Source organism: Ambystoma mexicanum, chromosome 12 (assembly GCF_040938575.1).
Source record: "Ambystoma mexicanum isolate Mex_15411 chromosome 12, UKY_AmexF1_1, whole genome shotgun sequence".
In the NCBI taxonomy this organism is placed as follows: domain Eukaryota; kingdom Metazoa; phylum Chordata; class Amphibia; order Caudata; family Ambystomatidae; genus Ambystoma; species Ambystoma mexicanum.
The window spans coordinates 605,646,632-605,665,739 of record NC_090936.1 but is presented as its reverse complement, the minus strand read 5'-3'; the positions used below and the strand labels follow the sequence as shown (position 1 = coordinate 605,665,739).

Sequence of the window (19,108 nt, the reverse complement as noted above, 5' to 3'; positions counted from 1 at the left end):
CAATCACAACCATTCATGGAGGGATGGGATTTCTCCCAAGTCCATCCTGCTGTCAGTGCACTGTGCCTTAAAGAGGCCCGACTGTCCTCCCAACTTATGCAGGTAGACCCTTACCAGTAAATGCAATTGCACTGCCAAGCGCTCCACTCCACTACACACTGCTGTCGAGCTATTGGATGACAAGAGTCTACCTGCGCTCCTTGGCGTCCTCACCTTCCATCTGCATCTGTCAAGTGGGAGTGTAATGAAGAACACAGGTCCGATCCCCAGGTCCGCGCTTAGAAACCTCTGGGCATTAAATTAAGCACGCTATAAATAACCAATCATATCATACAGTAAAGAGGTAAGGCGTGAGTTTCCTTTTGCCCCTACTAATGCTAAGTATCGCCAATTAACAACAACATAATTCTTTCTTGTTTTCCCGCATGAAGATCAATGTGTGTTTTATAGTTTATTTATAACGCGCTTAATATCCATGAGGTTTCTAAGCGCGGACCCGGGGATCGAATCTTTGTTGCTCTGTGTCGTCTTGTTTCCAAGGCAAACACGTTGCAGCTGAGCTTTCCTGGTTGCTGCTTAAATGGTGCCATTCTTTGTAACATCATCTGGCCACGATCAGGCATGTTTGAGATGAACTATGTAGGGTGTTGTACGCTGTTACCTACAGCAGAGTCTTTTCATATCTGCTTCTTGAGGTTATAACATACGGTTTATACTCGGGTATCCAGACCACCAACTTACTTTGGTTTACAGCAAGGCGGGTCTGACAGGGTTACAACCACGCCCTTAAAATGGCAAAAACACCAATAGCAACTGCTCATTCCTAGGATGGTCTTGGTCCTTGTTTAGGTCTCTGGCTCAGGCCAGAGCTGTTGTGCCTCTTGGCAGCCAGTGAGAGAAGGTTGTTACTGTCCCCTAAGTGCCCGAGCAGAGGACAGGGCTCTTGTCACATGCCGCTCGGAAGGGGTTCAGGGTAAGGGTGGATTTCAGCAGCCATGTTGAAGAGGCTTTGCCCAGGTTTTTGTGTCAAAGACAGATGGTAGCAAAACATGTTGTCCTCTCACAGTTGACCTTTTCCAACCTGTTCTGGGATATTTCTGCACTTTGTTGGCAGATGAGGGGTTGTCTGTAAATATCTTGGGAATTGATAAAAGGCAATGTTCACTGGCTTCATGAACACATACGTGGTTTTGGCGCTTTTTGGTGGCGCAAGCCACCAAAAACTTCGCCAAAACATTGGTACTGTTTAAGAGAAAGGAAAAGGGGGAGTTCGGGAGCAGTGTATGGCGTTGACATAGCAACCTGCACACGCTTGGCAATGAAATGGCAGAAGCACCAGTTGGGCCTTGTTTTTTGAAGGAGTGCACCCATGCATTTTGTGGAAAGAAAGCTGTTGTGAAAAAAAATACTGTACAAACATTGAATACCAGAATACTCTGGTGTGCTACTGAGCTTGAACAGTATAGCAGCTCCTGTCAAAGCCTACAGCAGCATCTGCAAAGTTCACGTGTCTGCCGCAGCCAGCGCGGCGGCGCTCCCAGCCCAAGTAACACCAGGCAGGCATTATCCAGAGCCTCTGCCTATTGGAGAGCACGCTGTCGGCACAGAGGCCCTGTATTGGTTGAGGCTGTATCGTGGCAGCGTCAGACTCTTTGAACCAGAAGTGGATCCTCCCAAATGCAGCAGCTGTTTATCCTGATCGGAGTGATGCGGGGCAGTACTGGGGTGCAGGACCCTCCGAAAAAGAGCAACCACGCTGAAGTTGCCTGGCGGTAGCCTGGCTGCGGTTCCCCCCACTAGCCCAAAAACCCCCACAGGTAGCCCATTCATCGCACATGTGGTGAAAGGGGTGCCTGTAGGGGTCGGCACTGTAACGCGAGCAGTAGGTGCAACAATAGGAACATTAGACACGTGCCTGCTTCTTTTTTTGGGTCAAATGGCCACCCCAATTAAATACTTAATACCGTAATCCCTACCCCGTGAGCTAACCTCCATTTCATATCCCACTTAGAGCACTGAAGGCGACCTTTACCCTTGTAGCCTTTGTAGCACTACTGAAGGAGATGAGCAGGATCAGATATACAGAGAGGTGGACGGAGAAAGTGGGTAGTCTTGTAGGACACTGCAGAGAACAGGGGCAATAGAGTAGGAGTGAGTGCTGAGATGGACTCAGACTTCCCCCATTCAGGAAAAACAAAACCCAGCGACGAATCGTGCTGGATATGCATTGTCAAGGACAATCATTTTCGCTTTTGTGTAAGCATAGGATGGGCATTACTCTGGCATTGCCATAATGCTACTATCTTGGCATAAGGTGGCAAGAGCTGGCAAATGGTCTCAGTACCTGGGCATATGATGCTAGTGCCTGGCAATTGCCTATGTAATATCTACACCACAAAGCAAAGTTGTTTATAACAGGAATTCAGTGCAAGGAACAGAAGTGAGGAAGCACATATTTTTTAAAATAAAGTGGTTGAAGGCGCACTTGGTTAAAACTTTTTTATTAAATGAGGAGCTCATTTACAACTCCAATTAAACCATTACCTCTCCGAAGAGCTGACTGCTTAGGAATAACACTGGCAGTGTGCCAGAGCTGCCTCCACGTGATCAAGGGAGGATGTGTTTTGGGTGGAGAGGAACGGGTAGTGGGTGGGACTGCAAGAATTTGAGAGATATATGGACATAATTCACCAACCGTGGTATAATGCTTATGTTTCCAACTCATGTCGACCCTAGCACGTAGAACATACAACCAGCCAGCAAAGTTAGTTACAGAGGCACAACAGGCCATTAGAGTTGCTGCTAATTCGGGACCCTTTTCAGGTGCACTTGTTTGCTAAGTGCTCAGATCAAACGACCTTTGAAAACCTGCCCTTCTGACTTCCTACACTCACTAGACACATTTTGCTGCAGCAGAAAAATAGGGTTGACAGTATTTGCACCGGGGTCATTACATTCTTCCATACATCTCCTTATTTATGTGTAATTGATTATCCAGAGTAACCACCCAATCCTTAAATGCATGTACGAACCAGATATTAACGTAAAAAACATGTTCTATGATATTGGTATGTGCTTCCCAATATGTACATGTAGACCCCTTATTCCGCCGTCCCCATCCCTCACCTCTGCAGCCCTTACCTTTTCTCTCATCCTTCCTCCACACTCACTTTTTCTCTTATTTTCTCCCAGTGGTCAAGTGTACGAAAAGAAGTAGTGGAACTATGTTCCATATTGGCCTGCCCCTGCTCCCCACAAACCCCATCGCCACACTCCCACCCATGCACAATACAAACCCCCAAACACATGCACCTGCTGTTTAAGGAATCGTTCAGTGCAGTGCACTGAAAGTGCAAGTTTCAACCTCTTCCTACACTTTTATTTCAAAATGAAACCCTTCCGGAACGGTTTCTTTTTTAAATAAAAGTATAGGAACAGTACAACTTTATTTTAAAAGGTAGAGGAGCACCTCTCCCAGCCACCCCCGCCCACTTCGACCACTGCTCTCTCCCGCTTTCTCGCTCAAATGTCCTCTTGCTCGTCCTCAGCACCCTCTATGTTGGCTTCCTCCGTTGCCCTATTCCCCTTCGCATTCCATTGCACATCGGCACCACCTTATTGCATCCTGCTTTGAAACTTTGCACTCTCCTCCTTGCACCCTATAAATGCAAAATGCAAAGAACAGTAAACGCCAAAACTATTGGCATTGCCAATGCTTGTTAAGCAATGTCTTTGAGTGTATGGGTCTAAAAGAACTGGCTTATTGTTTGAAGTGATTTTAGCAGAGTGATTTCTGACTTGCAGTGCAGGCCCAATGCCTATGTTTCAGCATCCTAGGTACGGCAGTGGATACATGCACTCACGTGACACAGTATAAAACACCAAATAAATCATTCCAAACGTTTCATCTCACACTGTTTTACTCTGACGTCAAGCCCACTTGAGTGTCTTTTGTATCTTTGCTGCATAGCCACCTCAGTACCTTCTGATAATCAGTGTATGAACATGTAAACACAACCAGAAGCCAAGCCTTCGCTAGAGTGCAAGCAAAGGCCTGTGAAACAGTTCCTTTCATGCTGCACACCTTGTCTCTGGAATAAGTTACACATGCAGATCAGACTCCCCGCTCCCCCAACCCCCTAATATAGCCTAGACTTCTTGACAGGAAGGCCCTGAAGACCATACTCTTTAATGAACCTTTCACCAATCGGGGATCACTCCACCCTGCAGAGGACCCCATGCTCTCCCTACCCATCGCAGTATCATCTACTACCGCTGCAACCTGCCTGCTACCCTCTGTGTGCACCCACCCCTGTTTACAGCGTTCTGTTGCTTCCCAGGTAGGTGTGTGCTTTATAAGTCCCATGCACGCGCTGTGCCCCCAATTGCCCCCGTTTATCAGCTGGAGCAAGAAATCAACATGTTTATTTATTTACATAGCGCACCAAACCCGGAGGCATCTAGGCGCTTACGCTTAAGAAATTGGTTACAGTGCTTATGGTTACAGGAACGAACACGAAGTAGTTACAGCGTATTAGTAATGCACGATGACTTGCTCTCCTCTGCAAAATACACATGATCTTTTCTTTCGATCATGAGGAAAGCAGCCACCAAACACCATGCAAGAGTCCCTTTTTCTGCTTTTAAGTTCAGCTTATCAGTATTCCCTTTCAGGCATCACACAATGTCAGCTGCTCCCATAGGCAGCCATCCATGTAGCTTAGAAAGGGGTTATGTTGCTATACTCCCAGGCCTCCCTCTCTAGGCATAATGCGGTGCGTCCTTAACTACTTACAAGGGAAACACGATGATCTCTTTGTACCTGCCAGCCACTGACCCACATTGGCGAGTGTCTTAGTTCACTGTCTAGGGAGTCACTCTGTCATCTCTATCTCAGCCTTTCTGACAGGTGGAGCCCAAATCCAGCCAGAGGCTCTGATCTCCATACTGGAGTATCGGAGTCTTTCTCAGCACGATTGCACACAATTCATGTGGGCCCTGTCCTCTTGGATGGAGTCCTCCCCACTTTGAAGGGAGGGTCCCTCAAGTGCGAGCCACATTCTGGGGTTTTGTGCACTGTCACTGCCTGACCCCCTAAGCTGCCAGGAGGGCAACTGCGCCATTTCTTAACTCTGCTTCTGTCACGAATCTCTCCCTCTCGAACCACATATCACTGTGTTGGCATGTGTTACCTTTTGTGACTGCATGTCATTTCCCAATGGTAGCCAGAGTATCTCCCAGTTTGTGCCATAGGGATTGGAAAGCACAGGGTAACCTTTATGCACGACCTCCTCGCTGTAGTGTGGGGATTTAACCCGCAACGTGCTAGCAATCCTCTGACCCCCAATTTAGCACTAAACACAGTGATTCATAATGAAAGGGACATAGACGCTGCTTACAAACCCCAGATCATTAAATGGTTCCATGTCATTTTATCCACAGTAATTACTTTGTGGTAATTTACTACACATTTTTACTTCCAATTTATATTTTATTTTGGGGGGGATCCCCCATATCTCCCCCTCCCCTTTCTTACAGCCCCTCCCTAAAACCACCTATATTTTTCAGGGTAATTACTTTGTAGAAAATTACCAGTAAGTAATTATTGTCGATGAATGAACAGGATACCAATTTCATATGTGGTTGACGGCTTTATGCCTTACCTTGGAAGAGGTGTATGAGGCAGCACCAGATACATGGTAGCACAATTTTTATCACAGGTAACAAAGATCAATGCTACAGGTATTTCCTTAGAAAAGGAAGATAGCCCTTTATTCCCTCAGCTAATGGTACCAAACATGAAGTACAATAGATATAAGAAGGCTAGACGTCTGCATGTACAAGTCTTCAAAAAGGGAATCATGGGGGTGGACTGGTCGCGCACCCCCTGCCCTGATGTTTACAGTTCCTTGCTTTCATATTGCTACGAAAACATGTGGTTGGGAAGAAACCGCAGAGTCTGGAAAGGAAGATTCAAATATTGTGTAGGAACCTTGTGGTCAGGCTTTCTGAGCTGATCTGTGTTTTGGAAGGTCAGTATTCCTCCTAGGTTGAAGTTCTCTTTGTCCGAGTCTCTGCTAAGAGACCTTCTGTCCGGGATCAGGATTTACAGGCTCCCCGAATGGTGTCTGATCACAAGTGACCTGTGGAATACTGGGAAAGGGAGTACAGCACTAGGATATATAGATCAGTGCACTGATCATGATGGTTAAGGTGGGCCCTGCTGCCGGTGAGAAGCTCTTTAGAGATGGTGCTCTTCCGTCTCAGTGAGTTTAGAAGTGGGTTTTGGTAAGAAGCCTCGTTCACCCAGGTGCTGGAATACTGATAATGAGGTTTGTGATGTGACATGAATTGTCCGGTAATAACTAAGGAGTCTTGCCACTTGTTTCACAGATATGACAGTGATTTATTACACACTTAAAGCCGACACATGTTTCGGCCCGACATGGGTCTTTTTCAAGGTGTGCGTATTGTACGGGAAAATGCATCAAAAGTTCGGTGTGACTGCTCATCTTTGGTATCAGGTAATAATGTGCCCATACATAATGTCCCCGGGAAAAGCCCTTGGCGACATTATATATGGTGATATTATGTATGGGGACGGGTTGCGGGGATGTCCCCTGCACCCCGTGCAAAAAAATAAAAAGAATCAGGGGTTGCAGGGGTGTCCCCCGCATGTTCAATGTAATAATTTTGTCCACAAAAAAACAGTGACTTTTTTGGTCAGGAGACATTTTTGCGGGGACATTATTACATAGAACCTCATCTTTGTACTGCGACCCTACTGGCCTGACAGGTTATCCAACAAGGTCCCTTACTTAAGAGCTCCATTTGCAATGACATTCTCCTGTGCAATACACACGCCTTGAAAAAGACCTGTGGAGTGGTGTGGACAGTTCAGCAGGACAATACAGTGCATGCAGACATGCGGGGGCCGCTCCAGTCCAATGGAGATAGCAGTGTTGCCATTCAAATCCTGATCACAAAAAAGGTCACTGGCAGGATTCAGACCAGTGTCTGGGTTTGCAGGTGGGTATCATCGGGGATGGCTGCAATGAGAGTGCACAGGGCACCAGTGCTGAACCCCTTAGCTGGATAAGGGGTCAGTTTTAGGGTTCGACAATGGGGTACAATGATATCAAGGTACAACGATGCTACATTTCTTCTGAAAGGATATGTATTTTATAGTGAAGTAGAGTTTTTGCGTGTGTTTTTTTTATCCATTTGACTTATTGTCTGATATTGTGAAGGTATGTTGTTACCGAATACAGTTAAATAAAAAATAAAAGTTGGTTCAGCATCCCTTTCCTTGCCCCTGGAAATTTCGAAACACAGATGTCTACCCGATACTCCAAATGTACCACTGATCCCACACTCCACGCATAAGTAGCGACGCATGAGCGAACTGATGCAGTGCATCAGGAGTGACCACAGGTTCCTTAAAATGTACAGAGCTAACAAACCTCTGCTGTTCCCAAGAGTTTAAATGCTCTTCTGTTTCTGTCTCCAGCATGATGTGACATGTATCCTGCACCCACTTCTCTTTGTGGGCCCAGTGTGTGCTCAATGTCACTGTTTGCACAGATCTCCTCTGTGGTGAGAACATCTCTGTAAATGTCCTTCTCTGTGCATTGATTGCTCTCTAGGGTCTGCACCCATGCTATTTGCTAATGCCTCTCCTGCTCTCTCTCAACAGTCAGCTTCTACTCCTCCATCTTTGGTGTCATGCAATTGCTGTGTCTGTTCACGTGCCCTCTGATTGGGTACGTCATGGACTGGCGCCTGAAGGAGTGCGTGGATGCCCCGGGTGAGGTGATGGGAACAGACGCTGTGACTGGGTAAGTGAACTGAGTGTTACTCGTGATACTAGTGAGCTGTGTATGAACTGCATTATTAAACGCACTCCTGAGTGCACATCCTCTCAGAAGTATACTGAGTGTGAACCCTGGCACCAGTGAACTGTGTGGGTATACAGACACTCTGTGCTAAGCACGACTCCTGGATCTGGTTTCAAATCATGGCACTGGTGAGCCTGGTTTAAGTTCCACTGCATAGTGGTTAGTGTACTCCTAGTCCATAGTCCCCTTTCCTTCATACTTTTGGGATGTTTTCTCTAGGGGGACGAGACTAGAGCACTCTGCACAGGAGATAATTGACAAACATGCCAAGGGTGCATGCACAGGAATGTTGGCACACTGCCCTCACTCCCACGCATCTAGGCTACCAGTACCTTTCGCAGTAAGTGTTAATTATTAAGGGGCACTTATTAGCAGGGAAGGTTGGGGGCCGTTTGGAAGACAGGGAAATATAGACTAAGGGTACAGTAGTCACTATGGCGAGTAACTTAAATTTACTTCTATGTCCTGTCCACTTTCCTCCAGAGCTTTGGGAGACCATCAAAGCACCTTGACGAAGGGAGGCGGGCCCTGAAGGAACCCAAGAATGACAACAAATCTTTAACCCACATTAGGGGTTGAATTGAAGATTCTCTTCAACATCTCCTGGCCAAACCTGGCATCTGCCAGGAACTAGAGTCCAGCGAGTAATGTCTACAGAATGCATGAGCTGCGGACCAGGTGACAGCCCTGCAGATGTCCTCAAGAAGGACAGGCCTCTGGAATGGAACAGACACTGCTTCGGTTCTGACCAGGTGTGCGTGAAGGCCTTTTGGAGGACTCCTCCCCTGAATATTATAGGCCCCAAAGAAGCAAGAAACCACCCATCAGGTCGATGGTGGTTTTAGCTGCCTGAGAATTCAGGGCAGCACCCTGCTCGGTGACAAATAAGTCTATCAGATGCACTAAAAGTCTTAATGCACGGCAAGACAAATTTCAGGGTTCTTGCCATGCCTAAACAACAGCATTCCTTCTGAGTCATAAAACGGGTCAGAGAAAAAAACCATAGTGACATTTCTTGATTGAGGTGTAACTCAGTTACGACCATCTCCCTTTAATATGCAATGAAGAGTTCCATACAACTGACCACCTACAGTTCACGTATGACCCTAGCCGAAGTAAGTGCCACCAGAAATTCTATCTCCCAAAAAATCAACTTTAAATCATCTGAGACCATAGGCTCAAAGGGTTTATGCATGTGAGTGACTAACATAACATTAGGATCCCAGTAGGAAGTAGGCCGACGCACCAGGGGTAAAGCCTGATGAGGCCATTGAAATGCCTCCTGACAATTTGATTCTACAGGGCAAAGGTTGAGCTTCCTGAGATGAGGTATGCACCAATGGCAGACAAGTACAACATGAGTCCAGGTTTATTCCAGCGTAGGCAAGGCTAGAGAGACATGATAGGACATCCTCCTAGGATGCTGAAAGGGGGTTAGCTCTCCTTCCCACAGAGCAATGACAAAATCTCATCCACTTACTGGTATATTGTATTCTGGTGGACCTCTTGCAAGCTTCCTGAAGTACTGCTATGTTCTCTTCAGAGAGCTACAGGGTAGGGATGACAAATGCCTTCCTCCTGGTGAGAGGGAAGGTTCTGAGTAATAAGACGAATCTGAGAGCAGGATGTCAGTTCCAGAAGGTGTAAAACCCAAAATCTCTTGGCCCCATAAGGGGCTATCAGGGGCATCCTACTATGCTGTACCCGCCTGAAATTGTGATGACATTTTTCACCAAAAGGATGAGGAAAGGCAAACAAGAATTGACCCTCCCAGGAAATCAGCCAAATGTGTGTAAGAGACTGAGACCCATGCCCCCATAAACCCATGCCAATGCCATAATGAAGGCATTGGGCATGCTCTCCCATGGCACACAGATCTATCAAGGGTCAACCATGCATGCAGAAAATCTACGCTCCAATGTTCCTGCTGAGCTCCCAAGAGTTGTTCAGTCTACTCACACTGCCCATCTGAACATTGAGGGCTCCCGCTAAATGGCTTGCCTGCAGGAAAACGGAATTCTGAATGGCCCAGTGTCACATCTGTAGGGCTAGCCTTCATAATGGCGGAGATCAGGCCCCTTTCGCTTGTTTATGTATTGTTGTCTGAGAGGACCAGCATGCAGTGGCCCTGAAGAGAGGGCAGAAAAGCCTGAAGAGCCAGCCATATCACCTTGAATTTGAAATTGTTGATGTGTAGTATCTTTTTCTGTACTGACCAAAGGTCATGTACTCACATATGACTAAAGAGTCGCAACCCACCCTGACAGAGCCGGGCCGTTAGATCGACAGGGAGGGTACTCGGGTGTGAAAAGGAGTTCCCAAGAGAGGTTGGATTCCTGTGATCACCAGCCGCGGTCCACTAAGATTTCTGGCAAGGTAGGCAATGGGGCTGATTGGCGTTGAATGGGCTGCTTTCAATGGCAGAGCAATTGTTGCTGCGTCGCCTCATGTGAAGTCTGATTGATGGAACCACCTAAATGCAGGAGGACATGGTACCCAGGAGCCTCTGCAACATCAGTGCTGGAAGGGACACAGAGCTTATGGACCTTTTGCCCAACTGGGCGATATCCTTAATCCTGTCCTCTGGAGGAAAGGCCTTCCTGATGTGGGTATCCCATATGCAGCTAATGAAGGACAGGTGTTGGGATGGTAACAGTCTCAACTTCCTCCAGTTGATGGACAAGCCAAGGGAAAAGAGAATATGCCAGTTCCAGCACCCTCCTCCTGCCCCCCCCGATGCCTGAGCCCTAGCTAGGGGTATATGTGAATGCCCTTCCCCTGAAGAGTGGCAATGATGGATCTTGGATGAGATCATGGAAGCTGTACTGGGGACACACAGGAGCAGCCTGTACTGGAGGTGCCAGGAGTGTATGGAGAACCTCAATGACCTGTGCTGCAGAGACCAAATGGGGATACGCATCTAGGCATCCAGCAAGTCCACCACACACATCTAATTCCTCTTGTACAGAGAGAACATAATCTTGAGGGGGAAACTAGCTTGAAGCTCTCGGAGAGGGAAGCAGAGGTTGATCTAAGATAGGTTGAGGATCAGCCTACAGCCAACCTTGTCCATCGAGAGTGGAAACCAAGCCCTTCCTACGACCGGGGGACCCTCTCCATCAATCTGTGACCTAGCAGCTCGCCAATCTCCGACTCCAAAAGAGAGAGATTGGTGGAGTGGTGGGGAAGAGGGAGGACTAAGCGGGGCAGGGAGCCTGCCGCCACCAGCAAGCCCTGAGAGCATCCATGGGTTCATGTGATCCACCTGTATTGGTCATGGTGTAGAGTCACCTGACCTCCCACACGAGTGAAGTGGGTGATCTGCAAATGACATCCTTGCTTTGCCTTGGAGTCAGAAGCTGAGGTGGGGATGAACTCCTTCATCCTGGGCCTTTTTACCGCTGCTCTCTGTTGTCCTGGCCGCATTGCTGGAACCCCCTGAAGCCCTGAAAGGCTGGGCTCCTGACAGGCCTGGGAGTGGCACCTGACTATGCCTCTGCCATGGGTTTCAAATCTGCTTTTATGGGTTTGGCTGTTAAGGTCTCAGCCTTTTCCTTAGTAAGGACCTCATCCGTGGTGGTGTAGAGAAGCTCAGTGGTGAAAAAGGGAAGGTTGTGTACCTTGGCATGGCCATCTTGAAAGAGCTTTGCACTCCTCAGTCATACCTGACATCAGCCCCAATGCACATGCCCTAAGAGGCTGTGTCGATGTGGTTAGTGACTGTCACCTGCAACAGATGTAGCATCAGCAACACCTGCCTCAAACTGGTCCTGGTTATCCTCCGGGAGCCATTCATCAAAATTGGCAATATCACACCATAACCTTGCGTTACACTCTGCAGGTATGATGTCCATGTTAGCCTGCCAAAGATGCAACAAGGTACTGGCATACACTTTCTTGCCAATAGCATTCAGACATTTCTCTTCCTTTCCTGCGGGGGCAAATCAAGATGCTGAGGAGGTATGCCTAGTGTGAGTTAGAGCCACTGCAACCACTGCAGACTGGGCAGGTGGGTGCCAAGCAAGGCACAACTTCTTCTCCTCCAAGAACCTATATTTGGCCTTGCGATGCTTGTCTGTAGCCGTCATTGCAATAGCTTCTCGGCCTCCTGGACTATATTGATGTGTATGGGCACTGTCGTCCTTATAAGTTTGGATTGAAGCCAACACCTCTTTCTCAAGTGGAACCACAGTGGTTACAGGCAGGCCCAAACCCTCAATCACCCCCAGAATCCTCTCATGGAATGCCCCGATGAATGACAGGGTCTTCTCTTCATCCTCTGAGGGAGAATCATTCTCTCTGCGGTGCAGGGAGGGTGGGGTAGCTCTCATCCCTTCTTGTGAGGTATGGGCCCCCAAATGAGGAGCTGCAGTACTTGTGTAGACCACCAATGCTTCAAACACGGCTGTGGACTCACTGGTGCGGCATCAGTAACTCAGTGTAGATTCTCCGGGCTAGTCAGTGGCATGTTCACTGGTACCCGAGAGTGACCGATATTCATTGATGGTACCAAAGAACAGGAATGAGCATGACTGGTGGAGACTACAGGATCCTATCCTTCATTATGCCCCGAATAACTCCCTTATGGTATAAGCCATGATTTGAATGCACTTAGCAGAAAAAATGTTTCTTTATCCATGGAGGTAGAGAACTGAGGTCCTCCAGGAAGAGACGGCATTGGGGATGTCCACACTTGCTTAGAAAGCCTGTATAAGATAGGTGACGAGACTGTTGATAAAATCCCAACTGCCGGATCACCAGTGATGACCACTGAACAGACTATCTCAGGGACAACCTGCCGGTATATGCAGCCCGGTCGTGGTTCACCCATCACCAGGGCATGTGAGGAGTAATCCTCCTCCATAGATAACAACGTGTCCTAAGGGTTCCCAGATGGCAAAAGCTTAGTGCCCACATTCATCAGAACTGGCCCTCGCCCTAGGGCTGCTGACAGCTTTGGCTGTGCAGGGGGCTTCTCCACTGACAGCCGCTGTGCCATCTTGGGAACCTTGACATGCAGGGGTTTTGTGCAGTGTTCTGTATCCCCCAACAGCAGGATTCCTAACTCCAGAATTGGTGGGCCAGTGGAGCCTGACAAAGGATCAGCGCCACTGGACTAGGCCTGTTTAGGACATTGCCCCTCGGCAATAGTCACAGTGCTGACTTAGAGGGTTTTCTAGGCTGGTAGAGGATGCCAGTGGCCCTGACGAGATCCCTCGATTGAGTACCAAGTAGAGTGCTTATGCAGATGTAGAGTCGTCTGACACAGGATGGATCGCTCAGCCTGGTGTAACAGCCCCAGCCACAGTGAAACTTTCACTCATACTGGGACCATGATATGATATATTATGATATGGGATTTATAACGCACCTGTACACAAGTGTTTCTAGGCGTGACAAGACAAAGAGGGGGAAACAGAGGGAGGACAAAACAGTGATCTTACTAGGCCTTGTGTCATTTAGATTGGGCAGGGAAGGGGTAGGGGAGAAGTACCAAGGGGGCAGGGGGATGGAGAAGTCCAGGTAATCAAAAGTGCACCCAGCGGGTGGGTGGTACATTGTAGGTAATCAAAAAGTGCAGCCATAGGGTGGCTCATAAGTGCAGAGAGAAGGGACTCTAGGGTTACAGATACAGACCACAAGTGCTGGGGGTGCCAAGAAGCAGTGTGAGGTGCTACTGGACAGACAGGGACCTGATCCAAGTTCAGAGGGTGGCCAGGAGACCAGTGCGTTGAGCAGATGGGTCATCAGCAGGGGAGAGGAAGAGAGAAAGCGTAAGCGAAGAGGAAGGTCTTGAGTTGCTTCCAAAACCAGAGGTGGCCATGACTGAAGAGGCACTGTGACTTACCTTTGAAGCCTGGAAGCACTGAGACATGAGGCTCCATACCTGCGTGTGGGTCTCTTGACACAAGTACCATAAGGGAAAATTAAAAGCAGCCAAGCCTAAGCAGGCCAAGCACCTATGGTGAGGGTCCACCACATAAAACTATTTGCTGCAAGAGTGGCAGCGAGTGAGGCCCCAGGAACAGGGCACAGGCAGAACGGCAGAGAAGAAAACACTAAATAAAGGGTGGGTGCCCGGCAAAAGAGAAAACGTTTTGGCTCATCAATGGACACAAACTGTAGACAGTGTTCTTTATCCAGGGCTGCTAAGGGCTTTGGCTGTTCAGGGCGCTTCTCCATTGACAGCCACTGTGCCATCTTGGAAATCCTGACATGCAGGGTTTTTTTGCAGTGTGAGGCAACCCCCAACAGCAGGATTCCTACCTCCAGAATTGGTGGCCCAGTGGAGCTTGATAATAAATCAGCACCACTCGGCTAGGCCTGTTTAGGGCATTGCCCCTTGGCAACAGTCACAGTGCTGACTTAGAGGTTTTTCTAGGCCGGTAGAGGACGCCAGCGGGCCTGAGGAGATCCCTCGATAGAGCTGGTAGTAGAGTGCTTATGCGGATGTAGAGTCATCTGACACAGGTTTGATTGCTCAGCCTGGTGTGACAGCCCCAGCCACAGTGAAACTGTCACTCATGCTGGGACCATGATATATGGCATTTATAACGCACTGTACACAAGTGTTTCTAGGCATGACAAGACAAGGAGGGGGAAACAGAGGGAGGACAAAACAAGGATCATACTAGGCCTTGTGTCATTCAGATTGTGGAGGGAAGGGGAGAAGTACCAAGGGGGCAGGGGGATGGAGAAGTGCAGGTAATCAAAAGTGCAGCCAACGGGTGGCTCATAAGTGCAGAGAGAAGGGACTCTAGGGTTACAGATACAGACCACAAGTGCTGGGGGTGCCAAGAAGCAGTGTGAGCTGCTACTGGACAGGCAAGGACCTGGTCCAAGCTCAGAGGGTGGCCAGGAGACCAGAACGGGGAGCAGATGGGTCATCAGCAGGGGAGAAGAGGAAGAGAGAAAGCATAAGCGAAGAGGAAGGTCTTGAGTTGCTTCCGAAAGCAGAGGTGGCCATAACTGAAGAGGCGCTGTGACTTACCTTTGAAGCCTGGAAGCACTGAGACATGGGGCTCCATACCAGTGTGTGGGTCTCTTGACACAAGTACCATAAGGGAAAATTAAAAGCAGCCAGGCCTAAACAGGCCAAGCACCTATGGTGAGGGTCCACCACATAAAAGTCTTTGCTGCAAGAGTGGCAGCGAGTGAGGCCCCAGGAACAGGGCATAGGCAGACCGGCAGAGAAGAAAACACTAAATAAAGGGTGGGTGCCCGGCAAAAGAGAAAATGTTTTGGCTCATAAATGGACACAAACTGTAGACAGTGTTCTTTATCCAGGGCTGCTAAGGGCTTTGGCTGTTCAGGGGGCTTCTCCATTGATAGCCACTGTGCCATCCTGGGAATCCTGACATGCAGGGTTTTTTTGCAGTGTGAGTTAACCCCCAACAGCAGGATTCCTACCTCCATAATTGGTGGCCCAGCGGAGCTTGATAATTAATCAGCACCATTCAGCTAGGCCTGTTTAGGGCATTGCCCCTCAGGAACAGTGACAGTGCTGACTTAGAGGGTTTTCTAGGCCGTAGAGGCCCTTGGATGCCTTGGACGCCAGCAGGGCCTAGGGGAATCCCTTGGTAGAGCTGGTAGTAGACCACACAGAGAAAGGGACTGGCAATTGGAAGCTGATGAGTGCTCAAAGTAGGGGTTGGCGCACAGGTGTTCCTGCACATGCATCCTCTGCATCTTTTTAAATTATCTCCTGTGTAAAGTGCTCCGGGCCTGTCCCCATAGGGGCAACATCCAAAAGGTATGGAGGAAAGATGACAGAATGTAGTAGTAGTTGTGGGTAACACCAGCAAGTTAACTCAGTGTGACCCTCTGGGGCTACTGAACTGTACTGATTACTGAGCTATCCTTTAACTCTTTACATTACTGAGATATGTTGTGATCGCTGACATTACTGAGGTATGATCTGACTGTTGGCATCATGAAGCTACACTGAGATGGCCAGCCCCCCAATATTTCCCATGAATGTGGGCAACCAATTCAGTTTTGTAGGATAACACATGAACAAATCTAATAGATGCGAGGTCAACGACAGTGGGCAGGAGCATTTTCCGACACACTTTCATAATGCCTTTGCTCACAATATATGCTAGTATTCTGGCACTACAAAATACATGCTCATGCTGGTTAGGCCAAAACATGTCCATACTGGCTATGCCAATATATGGCAGAATCTCCATGTAAGAATACTCACTTTGGCCTTGCCCATAATGCCATTAAAAATGCCATGCCACTGAATGAGAATTGCCCATAATGCCAGTAATAATGTTATACCACTGTACAAAAATATGTCCATACTGGCTGCATTAACATAGGCCAGTATCCACTCATAAGAACACTAATCATGTTGGCTTTGTCAATAATTCCAGTAAAAGTCCCATGGCACTATAATGACGCATATCCATACTGGCCGCACCAATGTAGGCCAGTATCCCCATTCAAAAACACTCATGTTGGCTTTGCTCACAATGGCAGAAAGAATGCAATGCCACTGTACGAAAGCAAGTTCATGCTGGCTGCTGCAATGTAGGCCACTATCCCCACTTAAGAACATGCCCATAATGCCAATTGAAATGCCATGTCACTGTAAGACACATGCTCACACTGGCTGCACCAATGTAGGCCAGTATCCTGACTTAATGGCACTTCTCGTTGGCTTGCTTTTTATGGCAGTAAAAATATTAAACTTTCAGTTTGGGACCTAGAGAGGACCGCCTGTCTATCAGAGGATCGTCTCCCCTGGACACTGCACTCTCATTCGCAGGCACACCATTTACAACAACATAGATAGTGCATTCTCATTCATATGCACATCCGTATACAACATGGGCGTAGATCCTTATCCTGTGCAGGTGCCTCCCTGTGGAACAGCCTACCTGCCTCTGTCCGTCTTGAGCTGGACCTCCTTATGTTCTGGAAACTTCTTAAGACATTCCCCTTCTCCTCTTTTCCTCTCCCTCTGCCTTGCTAACCACTCCCTTGCTAACCTCGTTCTCCTCCCCAATCTGCTCAGTCAGCTGACTGGTCGCCTGGTGCACTTCCAGAACCTCACAGGTCCCAGGCTCCCGTCAGTCCTGCACTTGCCTCCGGGCCTCCGCACTCTGTCTTGCACTATGGCACTCATAATTCGTTCCATGAGAGTCGCACCCACTCTGCACTTAACCCTGGCCCCTGGGCTGGTCGCACTTGTCCCCCTCCCCCGCACTTCTGTCTGCTCAGTTACAAAACCTTGAATATACTGGGCTTAGCATATTTGTCTGTCCTGTTCCTTCTCTATCTCCCCCTGTAGCTGGTTATGCCTGCATGCATAGGCGTATTGATGACCAACCATTTTCGTCTTGTATGTTCCCCTCCCACCCGCCCCTTTTTCCTGCCACTCTTTGTCACACACGTATACTACTAGAAATGCCCCAGCCTAGTATGCTAGTTATTGCTGTTTGATCATTCAGAATCTTCAAGGCCTAAGAATGATGATGATATCCCCTTGTTCCCTTCCCACCTTGAAACGCTTGGAAGCATTTCACTTGTGTATAAGCGCTTTACAAATAAACAATTGCAATTACAATTGCAATGAAAACAAACATACTGTACTCTCATTCACAAGTGCATACATTTGTACACGCACTTACGCACACACAGCCCATTGCTCAAGATAGGAATTACTGCACTAGGTCTTAAATCGTCAAAGCTTATACTGGGCCCAAACATATAATCCTTGCGCCAGGGTTTTCAGGTGTTCATTTATTTATTTGTATTTCTTTATTGTGCATTTGTAAGGTGCTTATAAATCAAGTAAATTGTGTTTTAAATCGCCCACAGCGCAACGGGGAGGGAACATGGGAATGAAAGCCAAATATAATAACAACGAAGAGAAAGAAAGAAGCGGTCCTATTAGGCCTTGTGAGCATTCAGAATGTGTAAGTGCAGAGAGAGGCAGAAGGGACAAGGGAGGGGGTACGTGGTAGGAGTTCCACGGAGGGAAGTGCTAGGGAGTAAGTTAGCAAGGAGCTGTTCAGTGCCTGACAGAGATCACTTGGTATGAGTGGTCAACTGCCAATACAATAAGTGCTGGCCTGTGGAACATCATATGCCACTGGGCGCCCAAAGCCATGTGCTGGGAGTTGGCGGATGCTAAAGCCGTTTGGGGGTCGGGGGGAGGCCAGGACCCAGAAGGACACAGAAAGACATAAATGGTCACCATTCTCAGCAACTGAGGGGTTTAGCAAGGGAGGGAGAGGTGGAAGGAGGAGGTGAAAAGGAAAGTCTTTAGGAGCTTCTGGAATTTGAGGCGATCCGGCTCCTAGACAGAGTGGAAGGGGTTCCAGAGGAGGGAGCCAGCCGCGGTAAGAGATTGCCCACCAGCTTGCTGTTTAAAAAAGCGCTTGACATGCAGAGAGTTGGTGCCGGAGGAGCGTAAAGATCTGGAGGAAGAGTATTTGTTCAGAGCCAGTTGTAGATAGCGTGGTCCCCAGCCCCAGAAAGCCTTATGGATGACGCAGCGGGATTTGAGTATGATCCTTAGAGCAACCAGGAGCCAGTGGAGATATTTTAGGACTGGAGAGATGCAGCCCCTTGAGGCCAAGGATAAGTCTTGCAGCCCTATTCTGGATAAGCTGGAGGGGACATAGAAAGGAAGAGGGTAGATTAAGGAAGAGGCTGTTGCAGTAGTCGGGCCTAGAGAGTATCAGAGCTCTAGAGACATTGAGCATCTTGGGGAAAGTGAGGAAAGGAAGCATTCCTTTGAGGAGGTGGAGTTGAAAGTGGGCCTTCTTGCCATGGTCCTGGGTGTGAGGGAGGAAGGAAAAAGAGGAGTCAAAGAAGACTCCAAGGTTTCTGGCTTCAGGTGAACGACAAGGGGTGAGCCCATAGAGGGTGGATAGAGAAAGGAAAGAAAGAGGAAGCAGGAGTCCCAATTGGAAGGATCTCAGTCTTGCTGGCATTGAGGCATAGATCATTGGAGGCACACCAGGACTGGATGGCAGATAGGCAGTCAGGAATGGTGGAGGAAGTGGGGGAGAGGATCAGAGGGAAGTTTGAAGAAGATTTGTATGTCATCTGCATAACACTGGAAGTAAGGGGAGAAAGTAGAAATTAGGTCTGCAAGCAGAGCAAGATAAATGTTAAAGAACCAGGGAGAAACGTTGGAGCCCTGAGGAACGCCTCAGGTGTAGATAGAGGTGGTAGAGGAGAAGGAGCCG

General features: G+C 48.2%; 2 protein-coding genes across 10 annotated transcripts in view; one reads left to right on the top strand and one right to left on the bottom strand.

Annotated features, from left to right (window-relative positions):
- Positions 1-19,108, bottom strand: part of LOC138513884 (uncharacterized) — a 588,633-nt gene that overhangs the window by 429,114 nt on the left and 140,411 nt on the right. The gene's annotated exons all lie outside the window — the stretch shown is intronic.
- The window catches only part of SLC43A1 (solute carrier family 43 member 1), a 383,027-nt gene that overhangs the window by 338,184 nt on the left and 25,735 nt on the right, over positions 1-19,108 (top strand). The window contains exon 11 of the mRNA XM_069629016.1: positions 7,697-7,838. Within this exon, the coding sequence (XP_069485117.1) occupies positions 7,697-7,838 (142 nt within the window). The remainder of the gene's footprint in view (positions 1-7,696; positions 7,839-19,108) is intronic.